General features: G+C 43.6%; 1 protein-coding gene across 3 annotated transcripts in view; it reads left to right on the forward strand.

Moving 5' to 3' along the window:
- ADAMTS9 (ADAM metallopeptidase with thrombospondin type 1 motif 9) overlaps positions 1-21,120 on the forward strand; it is a 139,078-nt gene extending 117,958 nt beyond the window's left edge. For all 3 annotated transcript variants that reach the window (XM_079957643.1, XM_079957641.1, XM_079957642.1), the window contains 10 exons: positions 3,202-3,372; positions 6,242-6,436; positions 8,083-8,215; positions 8,778-8,872; positions 9,417-9,511; positions 9,613-9,746; positions 11,478-11,569; positions 13,448-13,552; positions 15,856-15,950; positions 16,947-21,120. In XM_079957643.1, the coding sequence (XP_079813769.1) occupies positions 3,202-3,372; positions 6,242-6,436; positions 8,083-8,215; positions 8,778-8,872; positions 9,417-9,511; positions 9,613-9,746; positions 11,478-11,569; positions 13,448-13,552; positions 15,856-15,945 (1,110 nt within the window). In that variant the 3' untranslated portion in view covers positions 15,946-15,950; positions 16,947-21,120. The remainder of the gene's footprint in view (positions 1-3,201; positions 3,373-6,241; positions 6,437-8,082; positions 8,216-8,777; positions 8,873-9,416; positions 9,512-9,612; positions 9,747-11,477; positions 11,570-13,447; positions 13,553-15,855; positions 15,951-16,946) is intronic.
- The last annotated feature ends 404 nt before the right edge of the window (positions 21,121-21,524 follow it).

Genomic DNA, 21,524 nt, shown 5'->3' on the forward strand with positions numbered 1-21,524 from the left:
TATTATTTTTTAAAAAAATAAATTAAAATCAAACAGCCTGAAAAGGAGAAGAAACAGTGTGTGAGAGAGGGTACATTGTGGGTGTATAGTGGTATTTGTTTCAAAAGGTGTGCAGCTCTTAACAGATTAAAAGTATACATTTGTAATACATACTTGAGTTATGCAAACACAGAATAAAGTTGTAAGTGAGCCTGAAGGATTGTTTGCCTAACACACTCTCACACAAATATATATACAGTATATTGTGTGTGTGAAATGTTAGCACCATGAGGGCGCTTTTGCATTAACTGGTAGCTGGCATGGTCTGCTCAGGTTGCTGAATTCCATGTTCAGTATATCTTTCCTTCTAGCACATTCACCATTGCATAAAACACTTTCTTCCTCCCCCTTTACTTGGGAGAGAAAGGAAGAATCAAAAGCAATTCCCAGTTCTTCAGATTCTGAAGGAACAAACTTTCCTCAGAGAGCAGAGAGAATGTTCAAGGTAAAGTCAACAGCTCTCTCCTTCAGATTTGCTTGTCCTCGAATTCCCACAATATGTTGCATTAACAGCATACATGGCAGAGTTCCTTACCCTCAGCTAACTCCCACGTCAGTTGTGGGCCCCAGGGATGGTTTTTATACATAGAAAAGATACTCATTCTGACATTCTGCTGCTGTCTTAAGGTCCAGAGATACTCTAATCCTGTGCAGTGACAAGTGAGGATCAATAGAAGCTCCAAGGAAACACTTACTTCAAGGGGTGTAAAAATTTTGTGGCTTGAGCTTCACTACAATGGCTCACAGCCTAGTCCTTTCTGTAAGCAAGAAACAAAGGAGGACTCAGCCTTGAACTGTTGTCTCCTGCAGAACTGCTTGTAAAAAGATGGTGTGGATGATTGTAGGAAGCACAGTGTGAACAGAACACATTGAAACAGATCCAGGTAGCACATTTAAAGATCACCAAATAGCATGCACTGGCAGAACTTACCCAAATCGGAGTAACTTTGTTCCCAAAGCAACTGCTCCTTTCTCTCCCCAGTCCCTCACTCTCTTCTTTCTTTCTCCCTCTGTCTGTTTCTCGCAAATTTTGTTATAACTTCTACACAACTGGAAAGCATTAAGGACCCCTCCCCCACTCTCACTGCCGGCCCTTTTTGTGGGAGGTGAATGTTTGATGGGTCACGCTGGTTTTCTAACGCTTTCCAGGCTCCCCGTGTGCTGGTTTTGTGTGAGCGTGTGTGTGTGTGTGCGTCTGTGCTCTGTAAATCTCTACCATGTGACAGAACAGACTTCAAGGAATGCTTTAAAAAAAGACTCCCACCAACCTTTAAATCCCTGACATCTTCCTCATAAGAAATCATGAATGACAGTCCAGATCTTGCACACATTAAACACTTGGTCCTTCGGATATCTTTTTTCCAGCAGTCCTGCACCCCTCACACCACTTCCAACCCGCAACCCCCTCTTTTTCAAACTGATAAACTGCCAAAAACGGCACCTTGTGTGCCATAGAACTAGTTTTCATGTTATTTATTGAGGGATGAGGTGCAAGCTGAATTAAGCCATCTGGTAGTAAATCCAGACTGACACGTAAAACCTGTTGGAAACAAGGTTACAACCTCATTAAGGGCTGCATTTGAACCTCCATCCCTGACTGGTTCAATTTTCCACAGTCCTGTTTACAATTCTCATTGAGTTCCAGTGAGCTTATTCTACTTTTATTTAATTGTTTGGAATGCCGTTCTATGTGGAGCAGCCCTTGAAGATGGTCTGGCAAATAGGGACTTCCTATAGGGACAACATCTTGCCAGTGCTGAAAAAGTTGTACTGGCTGTCAGGTTGTCTTTAGGCCTAATTCAAAGTGCAAATTCTGGCCTTTGCCCACCTAGGGCCTAGTCCTTACTACCTTAAAGTTGTGGTGTGGAGCCATTTGCCCTGCCTAAATTCTCTTAGCAACCTTGAGGTATATACGAAGCCGGCTGGCTCATCAGTAGCATTCAGATGCAATGCAATTCACTGTCACTTTTTCCAGTGCAGACTGGATCTTGTTCTTCCTTCGTTGTCTGTATTTTTCATTTGCTGTGCTTTATGATTATATTTGCTTTGTTTCATTGCGTTTTAAATCGTGGGGTATTTTTTTCCAACGTCAAAAAAATAACTCGAAGGCTGAACGATGGGTTACACATTGCGATTAATTAAATAAACGAATGAAGTTACGGCATACCGTGAAACACAAACCCATTTTCTTCCCCACTGCTTGCTCAGAAGGATCTTGTCAAGTAAGAAACACACCATATATCACAGGCAGTGCTTATATATCCTAGGGCTGCTTCCACCTCCTTGGTCCGCAGAACTTTATTTTGTCTCTGCCACCGTGGTTCTAATATATCTACCTAAACTTGACAGCTATAGAGGCTTGCAGAAGGAGGAGTGACACAGGACCATGTGTTGGTGTGAAGTCATATAGTAGACTTACCAGCATATTCCTATTAATTTGGTAATTGTATGCTTCAAATTGGGACGCGGGTGGCGCTGTGGGTTAAACCACAGAGCCTAGGACTTGCTGATCAGAAGGTCAGTGGTTCGAATCCCCGCGATGAGGTGAGCTCCCGTTGCTCGGTCCCAGCTCCTGCCCACCTAGTAGTTTGAAAGCACGTCAAAGTGCAAGTAGATAAATAGGTACCACTCTGGTGGGAAGGTAAACGGCGTTTCCGTGCACTGCTCTGGTTCGCCAGAAGCGGCTTGGTCATGCTGGCCACATGACCCGGAAGCTGTACGCCGGCTCCCTCGGCCAGTAAAGCGAGATGAGCGCCGCAACCCCAGAGTCGGTCATGACTGGACCTAACAGTTAGGGGTCCCTTTACCTTTACTATGCTTCAAATTAGGCCTCTCTCCTTTTGGCTGGCCCTCAGGTAAGTTCCACTCCAAGCCCCAGTCATGGGGCATGTGGTGGTGCAAGGTGGAGCCATTGTCAAGTGGGCAGCGTCCCAGTTCCACCCCATGGCATGCGCCACTAGTGTTCTAAGCCTCCGTCCTAGATCCAGCACAGAAGGAGGGAAGTGGGAAGCAGCTGAAGCTTTTCCAAAACTTCAAAAAGCAATGAGAGGACATCTCCCTCAACAGCCAACACCAGTCCTGCCGTCCACCATATTTCTCCCTGGCTGCATCAGTTCTGCCACACGGTCACCAACCTCTCTTTCCGATCTCTTCTTTCAACAGTGTAGCAAAACATGTGGCGAAGGCTCCAGGTATCGCAAGGTGACCTGTGTGGATCAAGATATGCAAAAGGCCGACAGCCTTCACTGCGATTCAAGCAAGAGGCCGCCTGATATTGAGGCCTGCAACCTGGCACCGTGCGAATACATTTGGATTACAGGGGACTGGTCAGAGGTAAGTCTGCAGGAAGGCAAAAAGGGGGAGACTCTGCTTTTGTGCTCTGATTAATTGCATCCACCCAGAATGCCAAGAATAATATATGCAAATCATATATTATAATGCTCCTTGATTTTCTCCAAGAGCTGATGAGTGGTGTTCTGCAAAATAGCACTTTACGTTGGTTGATTTGTTTGTCAAAAAGTGAGTCAGGATGGGGAATGATAGCAGGAGAGGTTACTATTCAGTCCCTATATTTTATATCCAGCAGAGGTGCCCACTTTTGGTCCAGTTGTTGAGGAAACAAAAAGAAAATTAGGCTGGGAGGGGGAAGGCTAAGGAATTACCTGACAACTTTGAAAATAACAATTCGTTCTCGTAAATACAAAGATCAGATTTCTACTTCTTGAGCAAATCTGGGCTGGCAGTTCTGCCCCCACAACACTGAGCACACCTGTCAAGAGAAATCAGCTGCTTTCCATGTATGCCCAAGCTCAGCACAGAAGGAAACAGACGGATCCTGGCCTGTTCCTTCTGCATCATATGAAGAAGCGATTCGCGCTGGGAAAAAGCCCCATCGAGAAATGGCAGTGCTATTGCTCACCTAGCAGAAAAATGAATTTGTTTAGAGCAGAATGGAGTTGAAGCATGAAAAGAAAATGCATGTGGATGTCTGGTGCAAGAAGGAGCTAAGAGGTTCAGCTGATCCCCCCATTCCACATTTCTTTGGGCTCGCCTATATCCCAAATCTAGATTATTGAGGGAGGTGATGGTTCTTGGTACGTTCCTTAAATGGGTAGAAGAGAAACCTGGCTATATTTCTGTACTACTAATCTAAATGATGCTGCCATAATAAATTAATAAATTATCCAGAGCAGGTGGATTTTGCATAATATTCCCTAATTACTCTATAGTTTCAGATTCTGGGTGGGCAGGGAATGGAGTGATAAAAGAGAATGAATAAATGGAGAAGATGACAGAAAGAGCTACAGGAGTTGGTAAAGAGTAAGGGAAAGGGATTGGGTAGTCAACAGAGATTGTGCCTTTGCCACTGGAAGTGCCTCCATTTTGTTTTCCGGCCCTTTACCATAAATGGTGCTGTTCCCAAATGGCCTCAAAGCAAATTTCCATAGCATATTCTTTCTTTAAATTGCCATAGTTCCAGTCCTGCATACATAATCATGCTTCAGTTAGGTTCATGAGGCTTTGCCATCTATATATGAAACTCTTCTTCAAATATATGATTCAAGCTCTTCTTAGGCGCTGATGCTGAAGGAGGGGGGTGTATAAAGGCAAAGAACTTCTATTCTTTTCTCTTTTTTTAGCATTGCAGGCAAATATTCATCTGCTTCTTTTGCAACCACCTTGTTTTACTTTGGTTTGACATCCCGTGGAAACATTTCCTGTGTAGAATTGTTTGCAGATTACAGTGTGTGGCCCATAGACTCCCTGATATTACGCTACAGGGAAACCACAGGATATTCGATCCAGCAGTAACTTGTAATATATTCCTCACCACGGGAGTGTGGGGAAATGCACTCTCTTCAATGGCAGCACATAATAGTTTATTCCCCCCATACCATGTAAAAACAATGTGATTGTGTGTGCATTAGTAGATTATAACAGCAAATTATAGCAAAATTCCGATAAAAAAGTCTTCTGCAGAATCTCTGTATTAATTTGTTTTAATTCTTTATGTGCATGCTGCAATGATCGTCTGCAAGGGAATTCCCCACATTTGTTCATATTTTGATGGAATAGTTCCCTTAAAGTGGGTTGTGCTAAGCTGTGCTCATGTGGGGAGCAAACCGAAGGAGGAATGTGGTGATAGAGACCACACATCGAAATGCAATCCTACTTGTTGCAAACCACTCACTGAAACATTGTGCTAACAATCTTCCACACCAGCAGTGTTATTTTTACCTAATAATATATATATTTTTTGCAGTAAGAGGAAATCCAGACTAAACATTTGAAAAGGGCTGGCATTTAGATGACAGTAACGTCATTTGGGCAGTGCGGGGAGGAAATTGCATGTGGGGGCAGCTTTACTCATTTTCATCTCCTTGGCACACTCTGAATTTTCGGACTGTGTCACAGAGACAAAATACTAGGAATCCTGGCTGGGAATAAGAAGGGAATAGCAAATTCGGTGGCCAACTTCCTTGGTTATAGAGGACAATCTGTTTCCGATCCTTTACTATCTCATTTTTGGTGCCTGCTCCAAAAGGGAGAAGGAGGATATACATCACAGATTAAGTGGAGGTGCTGACTAGGGTATAAGGTAGAGGCCTTAAATATCAGAGGTAGGAGTGGTTAAGGGCAGGAAGAGAATAATGGGAAACACCAGATCCCACCTGCGCTTGGTGGGCTTTGGCTGGTAAGTATTACCAAGGGGTGGTAATAATAATAATAATAATAATAATAATAATAATAATAATAATAATTTATTTATACCCCGCCCATCTGGCTGGGTTTCCCCAGCCACTCTGGGCGGCTTCCAACAGAATATTAAAATACAATAGTCTATTAAACATTAAAAGCTTCCCTAAACAGGGCTGTCTTCAGATGTCTTCTAAAAGTCCGGTAGTTGTTGTTCTCTTTGACATCTGGTGGGAGGGCGTTCCACAGGGAGGGCGCCACTACCAAGAAGGCCCTCTGCCTGGTTCCCTGTAACTTCGCTTCTCACAGCGAGGGAACCGTCAGAAGGCCCTCGGTGCTGGACCTCAGTGTCCGGGTTGAACGATGGGGGTGGAGATGCTCCTTCAGGTATATTGGACCGAGGCCGTTTAGGGCTTTAAAGGCTAGGTCATTTATTCTTTTTCAAAAGCTTACTTTGAGTGTCCCTAATGTTACCAAAACAAATTGATTTTCTTTCTTCCTATAGTGCTCCGTGACATGTGGCAAAGGCTACAAGCAAAGGCTGGTTTCCTGCAGCGAAATTTACACAGGGAAGGATCATTATGAGTATGGTTATCAGAACACAGTCAACTGTCCAGGAACACAACCACCAAACGTGCAGTCATGCTATCTAGGCGAGTGCCCAGTTTTGGCATCATGGAGAGTTGGAAATTGGGGAAGTGTATGTTTCTAATCTTACTCCTTTTTTATTATTTGTTGTTTAATATTAATGTGTAGCCCACTCTGCTCTAAGAACAGGAAAACATAGGGGGTGGGGAATATTATCTGCCTTAAAGGAAAGGTACCTTGAAGAGCCAATAGGAAATGAGGTTTGGGGAAAATCACATTAATCTGCCACAGTCAATCACATCTGAATTTACTCATTTTTCCCTGACTTGGAAGGAGGGGTGGGGAAAATCCATGATTTTTCATCCCCTGCTCAGCCTGCATTGATTGGGTGGCTTAACAAAATTGCAAATTTTGCTGATGAGCTGTAAGTTGAGCAACCAGTTGCTATGAACAGGAAGTAGCAGCCAATGCACAGAATATGCTCTGGGTTTGAGTGTAGTTACAGGGAGATTCTCCTTCCATCACATAGGTGATCTCTCTTTGCCAATAACCCCCATCCTCAAGGAGAACCAGTGCAATCCTTTGGCAGCTATGGGGCTAAATCGGGCGCATTTTTTTTTTCCACTCCAAGATGGACCGCAAGCTCCCCCACCTCTGATGGGTGGCTGTGATAGGTGGGCAGGACTGCTCACCTGTAAAACACCTGGCATCACCATGATGATCCATCATTTAGTTCAGTGGTGGGAAACCCATTTTTCTGATATGGTGTGGTTCGAGCTGATAGTTGACTGGAAACTGGAGTGTAGCCAGTCCCAACAGCGCTTGAAGTCATTCCTGAGCACCACTTGAAGTTAGGTGAGCAGCACTGACTTCAAGCCTCACTTTCAGCAGGGATTGGCTTCACTCATTTGCTCTGATTGTCTTGCATTTGGTGCCAAATTTATAAGCAACAAGTCCAAAGCTTTTTAAGCAACAAGTCCAAAGACTTTTTTTAAGGCCCCCACTTGTTCCTACGCATTCAGGTCCCATACTTGATGTATATGGCTGGGCATGGCTTGGACAAAACAGCCTCACAGGCCAAATGAGACTAAATGAAGAGAGGAGGCTGTCAGGGCACCATTAAATGAACTACTGTAAATTAAAATGTTCTCAGACCCAAATGCATTGTTGTGTGGTCCTCGTGTGTCTCGGAACTATGGAATTTTGCTACTGGGAAATCCACTTACAGGATCACATACAAATCTTTCCTTTTAACACAAACCCTTCACAATCAGAGAGCTTCTGGCATTTGTTTGGAGTTCAGACAGATCTAATCTGACTGTGACCAACCGTTTGTACGCTTGGATACAAAAATAAAATCCAGCCCATATGATTTTAGACAGAAGCGTTTCCAGCCAGAGTGAGTGAGTTTCATATTTCTAAGATAGATGTTCACCTGGCTTCAGAAATTGCATTGTGCATGGCCTTTTATTGCACATTTTTGCTGATGGCCAGGGGGAGGAGGGGAGTTAATCCATTGTACTGAACAAGTGGAATAGTGGACCATAGTTCTTTCCTTGCAGTGATTATTATTGCCTTAAGATGCGGGAATTGTGGGCTTCAGAATAAAGTATATTTCCACTAGAGCAAAATAGCATTGCCATACTTCTGGTCTCTTTGCACCCATAACCTGGGAATAAGAATGGAGGCTGCTTGAGGTCTTACCTATTTTCGGGTGTTTTCAGCAGTTGAACTGAACTTACTTCCTTTGCTTTCCAGTGTTCGGTGACTTGTGGAAATGGAGTAATGCACCGGTCAGTTCAGTGCCTTACAAACAATGACCAAGTGAGCCCTTTGTGTCTTGATGAGCTGAAACCTGAAGAAAGGAGGACATGCCACAATATTCATAACTGTAAGGGCCTTTTGCAAATTGTTTTTTTGTTTTGTTTTTTTAAAGAACCTGAACTTTCCCTTTAATGCTATAACCATCCCTGGCAACAATCAAGTGCCTCTAATTCTGTATTCCTGTCCCCACTGAATTGATGTCATGAAGCTTTACACAGGTGGGTAGCCATATGCCCCATTAGATGCCGCTGCTGGGTTGTGTGTGTGTGTGTGTGTGTGATTCTGTTTTACAGTTAGGGGAGTTGTCATTGGCTGGCAATAGGAGCACATAACCTTCCAATAACTAAACACCACATTTTTAAAATTACCAGGCCACTGCTGAAAGGAAATGGGACCAGTATTACTGGTGTTTGTCTCATACATAGATGATAGATAGATAGATAGATAGATAGATAGATAGATAGATAGATAGATACAGATTAGGGCTTCCTATGTTCAGATTTTTCTGGACATTACCAGGGGGAATTTCTGTCCTGGATCTTAGGCAAGTCAATCGAAAAATCAGCTGTTTAGAGCTTGCATTCTGAAATTTTGTATTATTATTATTTACTAATAATTCTTTAATTTAGGTGAATTACCAACAAGCTGCAAAGAAGTAAAAAGGCTCAAAGTCACCACTGAAGATGGAGAATATTACCTTCAAGTTAAAGGAAAGCTCCTCAAGGTATGGCTCAGCCACTTCTGCATTGTTTCTGTGTGTGCATTTCATTGAATTTCCAGGGCTGCATGAGTTCTCAGAGATTAGATAACTTTGGAGAATGCCTGTCCATGGTATATTTCTAGAAGAATTAAAACTTTGTTGCTTATAATGTAATAATCCCTCTTTTGGAAATATTTCATTCCACATTTGGCCTCATGGTCAGTAGAACTCCCTGGTTCATCCAGTACATTCAACATCTTGATTTTAACTGGGGGGAGGGGGGGAGTACATAATCCCTTTGTGTCCATGTGAGTGTGTTACTAACCCTTTGAATTTTAATTATGTGCATGCATGTTGAGGCCAATTTGCATTTTGCAATATACATATATATATCTATAGATAGATTATATAGAAATATATAGATAGATATAGATATATGAAAAACTAATAATTCATTTCAGTTCTCTTGTGACTTCTACCTGTGTGTTTTCCATCCTTTGATTTCCTAGTCATTCATTTAACACCTAGCATTAGATGTTTGATTAAACTGAAGGCCTGTTTCTCTCAGATTTATTGTACTGGCATGGAATCTGACAGACCAAAAGAATATGTGACTCTGGCAAATGGCGAAGCGGAGAACTTCTCGGAAGTATACAGCTACAGGTAAGAGCATCAAGGCACTCTGCATTTGGCAAGGCTTTGTTTTCTCTTCCTGGTGTTATGTTTCTTGTCATGAGTAGAAAAGGGTTTTTCTTTTGATTCAGATTACATAACCCGACCGAATGTCCATATAATGGAAGCAGAAGAGAAGACTGCCAGTGTCGGAAAGATTACACAGCAGCTGGGTTTTCCGCCTTCAGCAAAGTTAGGCTGGACCTGAACACTATGCAGATAATAAGTGAGTAACAATAGGGCTTTATCCTCAAAATGCTCTGTGGTGTGTGTGTGTGTGTGTGTGTGTGTGTGTCTGTGTCTGTGTCTGTGTGTGTATGCACGTGTGCACAATTTTCAATTTAAAGCTAGGGTAAGGTCCTTACAATACCTGGGTTAACATTTTATACTACAGCACTTTGTAATTGAATGGTCATGTAGTTTAAAACCACCAAAAATGGATTTCTCTTCAGTTCACTTGAAGCAAGAAAGAACAACTCTTCCTTTTAGTCTGAAATTGTTCACTTTGTTGCACATTCGGGTTGTTCCCTTCTCCTCCTCCTCCTGAGCTCAGAAGCAGAATTTAAGTAAAAAATGTTTGCCCTGCAAGTTATGTTTCATATATGACTCCCCTGCCTTTCCTCCAGTGGCATGATAGACCCTCAGGGTAATAGGTCTATAGCCCCCCCAGAGCTCCCTTCAGATTTGAGTCCCTCTGGAAATCATAGAAATTCCACTGAAGCAATGTGGTAGCTTTTTATTTCTGCCACAGTTGGAACTGGACACAATTCCTACTGATTGAAGTGGAATTTGAGCCAGGCCAAAGGAAATTAGATTCTTTACACATGGTAGGGCCCTATCCAAAGTCTGTTCATGCCATTCCCAGAAGAACTCGAGAAGCATTTCTGAATTCAAGACCTCTGTTCTACTCCCAGGACAGTCCTAAGGTGTCAAACGTGATGTGAAACATACTGTATTTTTCGCTCTATAGGGCGCACTGGACCATAGGGCACACCTAGTTTTTTTTGGGGGGGGGGAATAAAGGGAAAAAAATTATTCCCCCCAGCCCCAAAAAGCAAAGAAGCCAAGACAGCCAGCGGGATCCATCCCGCTGACTGTCTTGGCTTCCTCTTTAGCCACGCACAACCTCTCCAGCCAGGAGAAGCTGCGCACGGCTTTGGCAGAAGCCAAGACAGGCTAGCGGGATGGATCCCGCTCGCTGTCTTGGCTTCCTTTTTAGCCCGAGCTGACCCCAGCCCCCAGAACGGGTCCGGGAGCGGGCAACCTCGTCTTCGCTCCTGGAGCTTGCTGCTATCTGCAAGCCTTCTGAGCCCAGCGGGAACTCCCGCCACACTCCAAAGGCTTGCGGATAGCTTCCTGAAGCCTGGAGAGCGAGAGGGGTCAGTGCGCACCGACCCCTCCCGCCACACTCCAAAGGCTTGCGGATAGCTTCCTGAAGCCTGGAGAGCGAGAGGGGTCAGTGCGCACCGACCCCTCTCACTCTCCAGGCTTCAGAGAAAGCCTGCATTCGCCCCATAGGGCGCACACACATTTCCCCTTCATTTTTGGAGGGGGAAAAGTGCATCCTATAGAGCATAAAATACGGTACTAAAGGAATAAGCCCAAAGGTGGTGGTGGTGGTAAGATATACCGTCGGTGCCCATGTGGTCCTGAGCATATTTTCCCTATGTAAAAAAATATTGTTAAAAGACTGGCATCCTGCATATTTAGAATGCCTCCACCTTCAAGGTAAATGAGTTGTTCCTCAATTTTAACATGCACACGTGTTACGCCAAGTGTCGCATTTAATGGCCAACCTTATTGTTTAGGGAGGATCCCAGCGGATTCACAAGATTAATGTGTAAAGGCAGGTGTGCCATATTAAATGGGGATCAGATAATGTATTCGGTTTTCCTTTCCCTTTCCCTGCTGTTCCGTTCCCTTTGTCTCTCTGGTTCTTACCGAATATTTTTCACAGCAACCGATTTGCAGTTTGCGCAGACGCTTGATGGACGACCTGTACCTTTCGCCACTGCTGGGGACTGCTACAGTGCAGCCAAGTGCCCACAGGTATCTCCACAACAATATTTCCCAAACCATGATTCCATTTGTTATATTCTAGCGTTATATGAATTGCTCTTGATCGGAACAGTCACTCTCCAGCCGCTGCCCCTCCAAATCTAGCACTTCCCTTTGTCAGCATGACAGGCTTTGGTTTTGTATAGTTACGTTCCACCCTTTGACAGCAGACAATTAGAACAATAATTTACTGTTCAAATAACATGAACATTAAAAAGGACAAAGAGATTAAACATTAGAGAGACAGAAAAGAGACACTAGTGTAAAAACGCATGCCTAGAGAGCTGGGACATGGGTGGCACTGTGGGTTAAACCACAGAGCCTAGGACTTGCCAATCAGAAGGTCAGCGGTTCGAATCCCCGTGACAGGGTGAGCTCCTGTTGCTCGGTCCCAGCTCCTGCCAACCTAGCAGTTCGAAAGCACGTCAAAGGGCAAGTAGATAAATAGGTACCGCTCTGGCGGGAAGGTAAACGGTGTTTCCATGCGCTGCTCTGGTTCGCCAGAAGTGGCTTATTCATGCTGGCCACATGACCCAGAAGCTGTACGCCAGCTCCCTCGGCCAATAAAGCGAGATGAGTGCCACAACCCCAGAGTCGGCCACGACTGGACCTAATGGTCAGGGGTTCCTTTAGAGAGCTGTTGTTGGCAACCATCTCTCTTGGGAGATGGTTGAAGGAGGGAAAAGTCAGACCGTTGGAAGGTTGCAGCACCTGCTGTGACTATAGAGAGCGATATGGGAGTGACATGTTTTGTTGCAGCTGGAACAGATGAAGGCGTTTGGTTGTGCTGCTGCAGATGCACCATGGCATTTTTTCTTTCTACTGTATGCTTCTTCCAGTGGTCATTCCTCCTTTGGTCACCGCTATGGATACACAACCTGACTGTCTGTCTCCAGGCATTGCTGTCGTCTGCGAGGGGTTGACGTTGACATGTCACTTCATGTCATGTTTGCAGACATCTTTGTAATGCAGAGTTGGTCTGCCAACAAGCCTGCTGTCTGAAGCCAGCTCCCCGTAGAGCACGGGCAAACAAAAAAAGGTTTTCACAGGTATCTGAAAAGATATCAAAATCAGTTGCTAGGTAAACCTTTATGGGGCGTAACCCCAAAGACTGACCACAGAGAAAGCCCTGCCTTTGGCCCTACCCCTACCCTCAGCTCAGATGCCAGTGAAACTCAGAAAAGGGTGATGGAGGAAGATCTTGTGGATCTCTGGGGAGGTTTGTGTGGGAGCAAGCAGTCCTTGAGGCACAGTGGTCCTAAGCCATTTAGTTGTACGTGTGATTACATTGTTTCCTAAAGATATTGAGAGTCCTGCACAAAGACCCATTTCTTTTGTTGCAAGTGTGGGGAGGGGAACCAAGGACAATTAGCCTTCCAGTGAGCAAACAAGAGTGTGGCAGATGCTACAATTTATTTATTTTTTAAATTGAATTTTCCCCATCCAGGTTATAAGGGGGGGGGGGCGGACGGGATGATGTCTCTTCAAAAGTGGAAAGTTGACTTTCTCCAGTGAGCAGCAGAGATTACTAGGGAAAGGGCAAGGATGCCCTCAGCTGGCCATCTGCAGCAAAAACAGCCTTTCCTCAGGAAGCTGCAGAGGGGAAGAAATGCTTAATCTCACTCCTGCTGTGATTTGTACAGTATGTGCTAATCGCTATGAGGGCTTGGAGCAATTGAAAACATTGCCGGGGAGATCTTGTTAGAAGAATGACACAATGGCTTGTTGTTGCAGGGCGGGGTTGCAGGGTTGTGGCAGTGGAGAACGGCACCGTTCAGAATTAGGTTTTCTTTCTTTTCCTTCATTTCAGCGCATTTTATTACTCAGCTGTCATTTCAGACCTGATGCATATCCTTTTCCATTTTCAAGGGCCGCTTTAGCATCAACCTCTCTGGAACCGGCCTGTCCGTGACACAAACGTCAAAATGGCTTTCCCAAGGGAATTACGCGGTTTCTGAAATTATAAAATCACCAGTAAGGAAAATCTTTTAACTTGCAGCTAATTGTGACATCGTACCTGTTAACCTATCAAATCATATTGTAATGTACCTTTGTAAATTGTGCCTTGTACATATGGGGCGGTGGGGGGGGGAGTTTAAAATAACCTCTTGAAATCTAATGTGAAGCATAAGAACTGTGAAGCATGGTCTGTAATTGGTGGGTTTAGAGCCACAGACTGGAGTAAATTCAACTTGATCTGTATTATTGCAATTAATTAGTGGGTCTGCTTAACCGTGAAGCTAAAAACACTGAGCACAGTGGTGTAGACACTTCTTTAATTAGTTGTCTGAGTCCTCAGGAAGCATGCAGTTGGGAGTCTGCTCTAACAGTGCTACTGAGCATAATAAAATACCAAAGAGATTACTTTCCAGTGCCTGCGGTTCTTCGCCTCCCTCCTCCTATTCTTGTGGATCCAGGTACAACAATAGCACCGTAAAGCCTCTATTTAGCATCGGTTGTGTGTTAGTATGTTTGCCACATCTGTGGCACTTTTCAGCACACAAAATGCAATAATTGTAAAGGGGGGGAAAGTCCTTACAATGCCCACTGGACAAGGGTAGGCTGAGGGGGTTTCTCCTTCCCCAAACCCACCCAGCGAATGCTATTGATAAGCAGGAAGTTGGGAACCACAAGGCAGTTCATACAGCCTCTTGTCAAAACAAGGACCTTCATTTTTCCAGAATACCAAACTGGCCTTCGTACCTCATACCTAGGGCCATTTCGAACACGTCAAACCGATTAACGTGAATACTGGGCTTGATATTTTCGAGAATCAAATGGGTTTGCTACACGCTAGCAGACTCCATACAGAGTCCCAGGCATGCAAGGCCGCAGAAGATGGAATGGCCCAGAGAATGTATGTGTCTACCTTGCTGTTAGTGGCTGGCTGCACTGTGCTGTCATCTGAACCAAGAGAGCTGTTGGCCCATTTGAGCCATTTGCCATCTCAGCTGCCGCAATTAAAATGGCAAAAGTGAAAAATAAAAGACGTTAGGCTCATCTGGAAAGGGACAGCGCAGAGAGGGACCTTTCGACGGGAAATCTGAAGCAACCAAGATGAGTGCTGAGCACAAAGACCGAGGGAGTCCCGACTGACCAAATTAAAGCAGAACCTAAGAGGCAATCGATGTAGGGCACATCACGTTACCTGGCTCACCTGTGAGGCACAGCTCTTGAAGCATAGGTGGCAGGAGAATATGAGAGCAAAGATGCTCTTAGGAGGTGGTAGCAGCATCAACAGATCAATAGTATCAAGCGCAGAAGCTTCAGACACCACAGCGTAACAACAACAAAAAGGCTTGGAAAGTCGTCCATTGAGCCTGGTCGAGCTTTGATATATTTTGCTTCTTCTGAGTGTAAAAACATACGAAGGTAGAATAAGCTATCAACCACACAACAGGGTGCGGAAGGCTTTGCTGTGGTTTTATGTATGCTAGCATAGATTACGCTGGCCAGAATTTGATATCCGCTGAACTGCGGAAGGGAGAGGCTGTGTTACTTTGTATATATTAGAATTTCATTAATATTCACAGTATTTTAAAACGTTGGCACGGGGATCAGTTTAGGATGGGCTGGCGGTTTTTCTTGCATGTCCTTTTTGTCTTCAGTGTCAGGTAATTGCTTCCCACCCTTCTCATTGCAAAATAAACGCATATTTTAAAAGCAGATATTTCCCACGTTGTGCATGCGTTGGGGAAATACCAGTAACCAATACCCTGTGGGTTCAGCCTGGGCGGCCAGTTAGAGCCTGACTCCAGTTGTCAATCAAGCAGGATGTTTGTTTAGCCATTGCAAGGCCTGTGTGACTCAACGTTAAGCAAAAAGTCGTTGAGGGGTGGCACACCAAGTATGAAAATAGCCCAAGCATTTATACACTTAAAATCAAAGGGGGAGTTAGGACCACATATGGCAGTGCTTCCTTCTACTAGCTTCTATTGGTTTAACCACAAGGCAAAGCAACTTTCCCTCCTTCCTTTGTCCTCAGCAGTTATAAGCAATAGCTCCTGCATACGTGTTGTGTCATACAGCCTAGTGTCATAGTTCTCTTGCAAACACAATGTTCACGTTCCAACCTTCGCTCGCTCAGCCTTTCTCACACACATTTCAGTTTTTAATTGTATTTCTATTTTTTAACGCAGGCTTACTCCAAAGCAAGTTCCATTGTCTCTAAGAGGACTTGCTTCACAGCTAACGTGTTTACGGTCACAGCTCTAGTCTTACTTGATACAGATTTTGGTTGCTTTCTCCTGAGATCTGCTTTGTGATTTTACTTACAGGACGGTACCAAAGTAATAGGGAAATGTGGCGGCTACTGCGGAAAGTGTACTCCATCATCTGGAACTGGCCTCGACGTACAAGTGTTGTAGCAATGGTAAGTTCAGATTTGTAAATTTTACTATAAAGCACTACATTTGAATAGCAGTGGTAGTAACCTGGCACCAAATCAGGTAAACATTTACTTCAAGTGAAACTTCATTCCACGTATTCAGGCTTTGCATCATAACCCCACAGCTCAAAACTATGGTGCATTGAGCGAGCAGCTAAGCTTTAGGCAGTTGGGTATAATGATCCCAACTGATTCTAGCTTAATGACATAATTGAACTTAGCACAGCGGGATAGCAACCACCAGCTACCGCATTGCCCACATAGGAGGGATGGGGAATGCAATTTTCTCTGCATTGTTGGAGAGGGGAAATGCAGTAGGTTAGCAACACCACAGCACAGTACCCTGGGAACTGAAAAGAAAGCTGGTATTTTCTCCCTTGTCCAATGCTGGGACCTCCCTTTAGCTTTAATTATAGTGTGTCCATTGCTAATTTAGCCCTCAGCTTGTGCAGAAAGTAGTACCACTGAACTCCTTTCATGCAATAGCCGTTGGGCTTCTTCATGACGCAGCCAGGTGGAAATAGTACCAGACATGAGATGGCAGCCATTCCCGCCATCTTGGCAGCTCCCAAAGTTTGCACCGAGCTTGTGGGAATGGCTGCCAGTCACCTGAATATTATGCATTGCTGGGGGCGGTTGGACTAGGTGACCCTCGGGGTCCCTTCCCACTCTGCAACTCTATGATTTTGTGTGGAGCCCATGGAGAATAATCAGCATTACAGAGCCCAAGCGAAATGGCACAGCGGTGATTTGGAATCAGGGCTTATTCTTGAGGACATTACTGTTCGAATGGAAATCAAAAGCATCTGGCCCTGATTCGGCTGTGCAACAAAGAGTAGAGGGACACAGTGAGCCCTGTTCATATTCCTTGCTGTGCAGATAGCTGCCTCTGTGAAGGGCTGGGTTGCGCTTTTTCTTTTAAATGCATTAATAGTGCTGAAAGTAGAGATGAGAACTCTCCATTATGCTTTTAATTCCCAGGGTTTCTGATTGCCGGGAGCTGAAGCAAGACAGATGAAGGACAATGAAGCAATACCTCTGCCTTCCTTTTTGTACTTCTTCCTCTGTGTGTGTGTGTGTGTGTGTGTGCGCACATCCAAATATGTGTGTGTGTGTGTACCTGTGTGTGCAAGTGTGTGCGTATGTGTGTGTGTATATATATATTGTATATTCTTAATGTTGTAAAGTATAATATTTATGTCTGAATTATTTATTTTTGATTTAATATTTTTGTACGTAAAATGTTTATATTAAGGCTGCTTATCCTGTGTGTTTTTTAATTTTTTAAAAAATCTTGCAGTCACACCACTGCATTTTACGTACTCTACATTATATGTAGCATTATGACAAAAGTGATACTTTTACTGTCACTGTACTCAATTGTTTACTTTCAATCAGTAATTTCTCTTCCTGTTACAGGCTGCACTGATATTTGCAAGGTGCTAAACGGTTTGCATTGGGGTATTTTTGGCATTTTTTTCTTATGAGCAAAAGAATACAATGATGATTGTGATTATTATTTTTTAAACTCACAAGGCAATCAGCGCTACACAGGGACTCAGTGAACACACATTATGATACAATGGTTTTATCAATAATTGTTTCTTAGGTGTGTTTTTAATGGCATGTGTCGTCTTTTGGCCAGTGCTAACAGCTACTGGTTTGGTGCTAACATGGTAATATTTATTCGTATCCTGTAGGCTTTAAAAGCTGAATCCCACACCATACTATATAGCCATGAAGAACGAGTAAGTACATTAGGGGAAATTGAGGGTGCGTTCAAATATTTAGTCTGAGGCAGCATTTAATAAAACAAACTGTTCTAGGGAATCCTAGTATTCTCAGTCCTTCAAAAAGAGCTCCTTCCCCAAAGAAAAGATGCATAACATATGCCTGTCACTATTAAGCTTGCATTGTGCACCCACAGGAGACTACTGGTGTAAGTACTTTCAGGTTGAATGGGGCAACAGGCCCAAGTCCTGTGACCAGCACCCCATTGTGAACCTTTTGTACTCCCTTCCTTTGTCCTGGGATCCTGTCGCAGACACAGTGATATAGAAACAGATCTCTCCTCAAGTGGAGGAGGCCATCAAGACTGGGAAATGTCCTATCTTCCAGGCCCCAGATGTGATCACCTTGCATTCTCTGGATGAGTTTCATCCCCAGTTGACTTCCTGCATCATAACTGAGAGGCAGGCCCATTGAGGCTCCAGGAGTTTGAACAAGAACCAAGAAAGAAATCTACAGATGGGGAAAGAAGCAGCAGCACCAAAGATGATTACAAACAAGTAGCCAAAGCTTGTAGGAAGAATGTCAGGAAGGCTAAACCTCAGAAGGAACTTGACCTTGTGGCAGATGTTAAAAATAGTTAAAGGGGGTTATTTTTTGCTCTGTTTGGGGCAAAAGGAAGAATAAGAGAGAGGTAGATCAGCTGAGTAGAGAAGATGGAGAAATGTTAGCGAGTGAAAGAGAAGGCAGAGATGTCCACCCCCAACTTGGCCTCACCTTCTCCCACAAAGAAAACTTTACCGAACCTGGTGAAAGTAGATCAGTCTTTGAATTTTTGAAGCACTGTGACACAGATGATGGAGCAAATTTGTATTCTGTTCCTTCAGATGGTAGGACCTGAACCAGTGGGTTCAAATTGCAGCAAAAACAGTTCCTGTTCATCTTGGCCTAGCATATTGAGGGACACTTTGGAAAGACACAGGCTGCAGCTTCTCAGGCCTCCCCCCTATCCCATGCCCTTCTGCAGTAAAGATGCCCACCCCAATCCACTCATGCACAAGGGAGAGCGGAAGCTAGGTGGGGAAACGCAGCTGAGATGGGGACTGACTGCCCCCATCCATCCAGGCTACAGGATCTCTGTTGCAGCAGACCAAAGACTCTCCTGCAAGAGCATATAGCAATGCCTGGCAGAAGCCTCCAATATTGCTCCCATGGAGCAAGAGAGTAGAGATGTTTGCCAGCTGGTCTGCTCCCCCTGATGGAGTGTCACGCCCTGGCAGACAATGGAAGGTCCCTTTTCCTAATTGTAGCAGAAGGAGAAGGCCTCCACCACCAAATTGATGAGGTGGCTTAAGGTCACAGTCAACTGCTGTCTTAGTCAAACTCATACCAAGAAGCGGGCTGCAGATCACCATTTCCCTCAGTTACAGGGGTGAGTGCTACACCTGCAGCCAGTCCAGGCTAAGGCCTAAGGCATAGGGAGTGTTCCAGAAAAAAACTGAAATGGTTGCTGCATGGGATCAGTGTTAGGTTAATCCCATACATTGTAGTTGAAGCTGAATAATTTAACCCTGGGTTCAGTTCCCAAAATGAATCCTGTTTTCTTTTTAGTGAGTGTTTCAAGGTTTGGGAAATGAACGTACTTCTAAAAAAATGTGGATTATCAAGAACCCCAGTACTCCCTGAAAGCATAACACACATTTCAAATTCATTTTTTTTAATGGTATCAAAATTTGATGTTTTTTATGCAGAGTGAACTGTGTTTCCTCTTCCATGTCAGAAATTCAGTTTTAGCCAATTTCTTTTGGAAACCAAAAGAATGCTTGACTGTTCTTAATTATCTTGACTCCAGTCAAACTCTATTCATGCCTCACTAGTAGCATGCAAGATCAAGTGACCCAGCATACTGATTCATATCCCCACCCCTGTCAAAAGGAGAACCCAGCACTAATGAGTATAGATGGGCTCTTACAGGTGGATAATATGGATTCATATATGCCTCTGTATGCATGCTATGACTGTTTCTGTGCAAGGTTTCTCCCATGTCTTGGATCTTCTAGCTGTATCATAGCATGTAATCTCTGTCAAATTGGGTGTGGGAAACGCCCTCCCATTCTCAAAATTTTAAGTTTACACATAGAAATAAAGATGCCTTTCATTTGTTAGATTTAAATCATGCAGAATATAATTTCCACTCTAGATAAAGCCATCTATTCAGTTCAGTTGGTTGCATAGGAATGGGGAAAATTATTGGATTTCTCTCCAGAAATAGGACGGTGGTTGCCCCCGAATCAAACTCTTAGCAAGGCTCAAGCATGGTATCCAGTTGGCAGAACAAAACAGGCATCATATGTTGAGAAGGTTCCTTCCAAAATGTGCTTTGTTATCTGCAAAATTAACATCTCTCTCCCCCCCCCCCCTTCTTTTTAAACTAATTTTACACATCCCCTTTTTTGGCTTCATGGTGTCCCACGATGGTCACTAGTTGTTGTGCACAATTGCTTCCACACAATTACAGTTGGATCAAGGCCAGTGTGTGGACAACTCGTGTGGAAGATCTGGGGGACAGTCTCATGTCTCCTCTGAAACAGCTCTTGGGTAGCAACAGTAGCATAAAACTGCCCTTAGGAGAATTGCCGTCTGTCTAAGTAAATAATATTAAGCACAAGGCAGTTTTGTATGTTCACTCCACTGATCTAAACTTCCAACTAAATGTTTTTGCTTTCTGCTGTTCAGATGAAGGAGGCTGCACTTCATTTAGCTCCACAGGTAGTAAAACTATTCTCTGCATAATTCATGTTAGCATAAGTCTTGCAAGAACTGAATAAATCCATATCTCAGGCAAGCTAAGCTCTTCAGATACATGGTTTTTTTATTGTTTTAACAAATGCATGGTGATAATGTTTGTGTACTACTTTGAGAAAATGCCAAAAATACCATTTCAAAGTACATTCTAGGAAAACCATGAGTAGTTTAAAGGAGTAGTGATTTTTTTTAAGCCCACCACTTATCCTTAAAGATCTTCTTTCTATAGGGAAAAGGGGAAATTGCACTATAAGCATTAGGACAGAAACAATGGTGCTTAATTGATATTTAGAAAATTGCAATCTGCTTTTTATTTTCAGTAATGAAGTGACTGAGTATTTATACAAAGAAATATTATTAAGGGGGGGAAATCTATACATTCCTTTATACTATGTAGTATCATAATGGCTATCAACAACAGTGCAAAGAGGAAGCCTTAAAATTATAAAATGAAAGGAAACTGTTGATAGATACTAATTTGTAGTGTGCCTGATGGGGTTGGTTTGTTTTGCAAAAGGAGGACCACTGAATGATTAGACACTTCCTGTAAAGCAAATATATAATTATTTTTCTCTTGTTGTACCAATGCCATTTTTTAAAATGAAAATAACTTTTGCAAGCACTTTCGTTATTTTGCTTCCTTTCTACCTTTTCTGTTCCTTCTCTCGTTTGGACTATCAGAAAGAAAAGAAAAATTGTGTTTTTAAGTTTGTGTGGTCTTCCTTTGTTCACCAGCATCATCCGTAATCGCTTGCGTGGTATCCTAGAGACAAAACACACTGCACACATGGGATTAATAACATGGCTTTTTTTTAAAGAATACTGTCAGATCTTGCAATGGCTGCATTTGTTCCTGAGGAAGAGAAAGAAGATCAGGCAACACTGGGTGATGCGAAAAGACTTATCAGGAGAAGATTCAGGGCTGGCATCAAAGGTGGTTATAGCTGGGCACCTGTCCAGCTATCAATGTTCCCATAGGAAATCCCCACAAATCTCTGGAGCTGCCTAGCCAAATGCTTCCAGACT

Source organism: Podarcis cretensis, assembly GCF_951804945.1.
Source record: "Podarcis cretensis genome assembly, chromosome: 2".
In the NCBI taxonomy this organism is placed as follows: domain Eukaryota; kingdom Metazoa; phylum Chordata; class Lepidosauria; order Squamata; family Lacertidae; genus Podarcis; species Podarcis cretensis.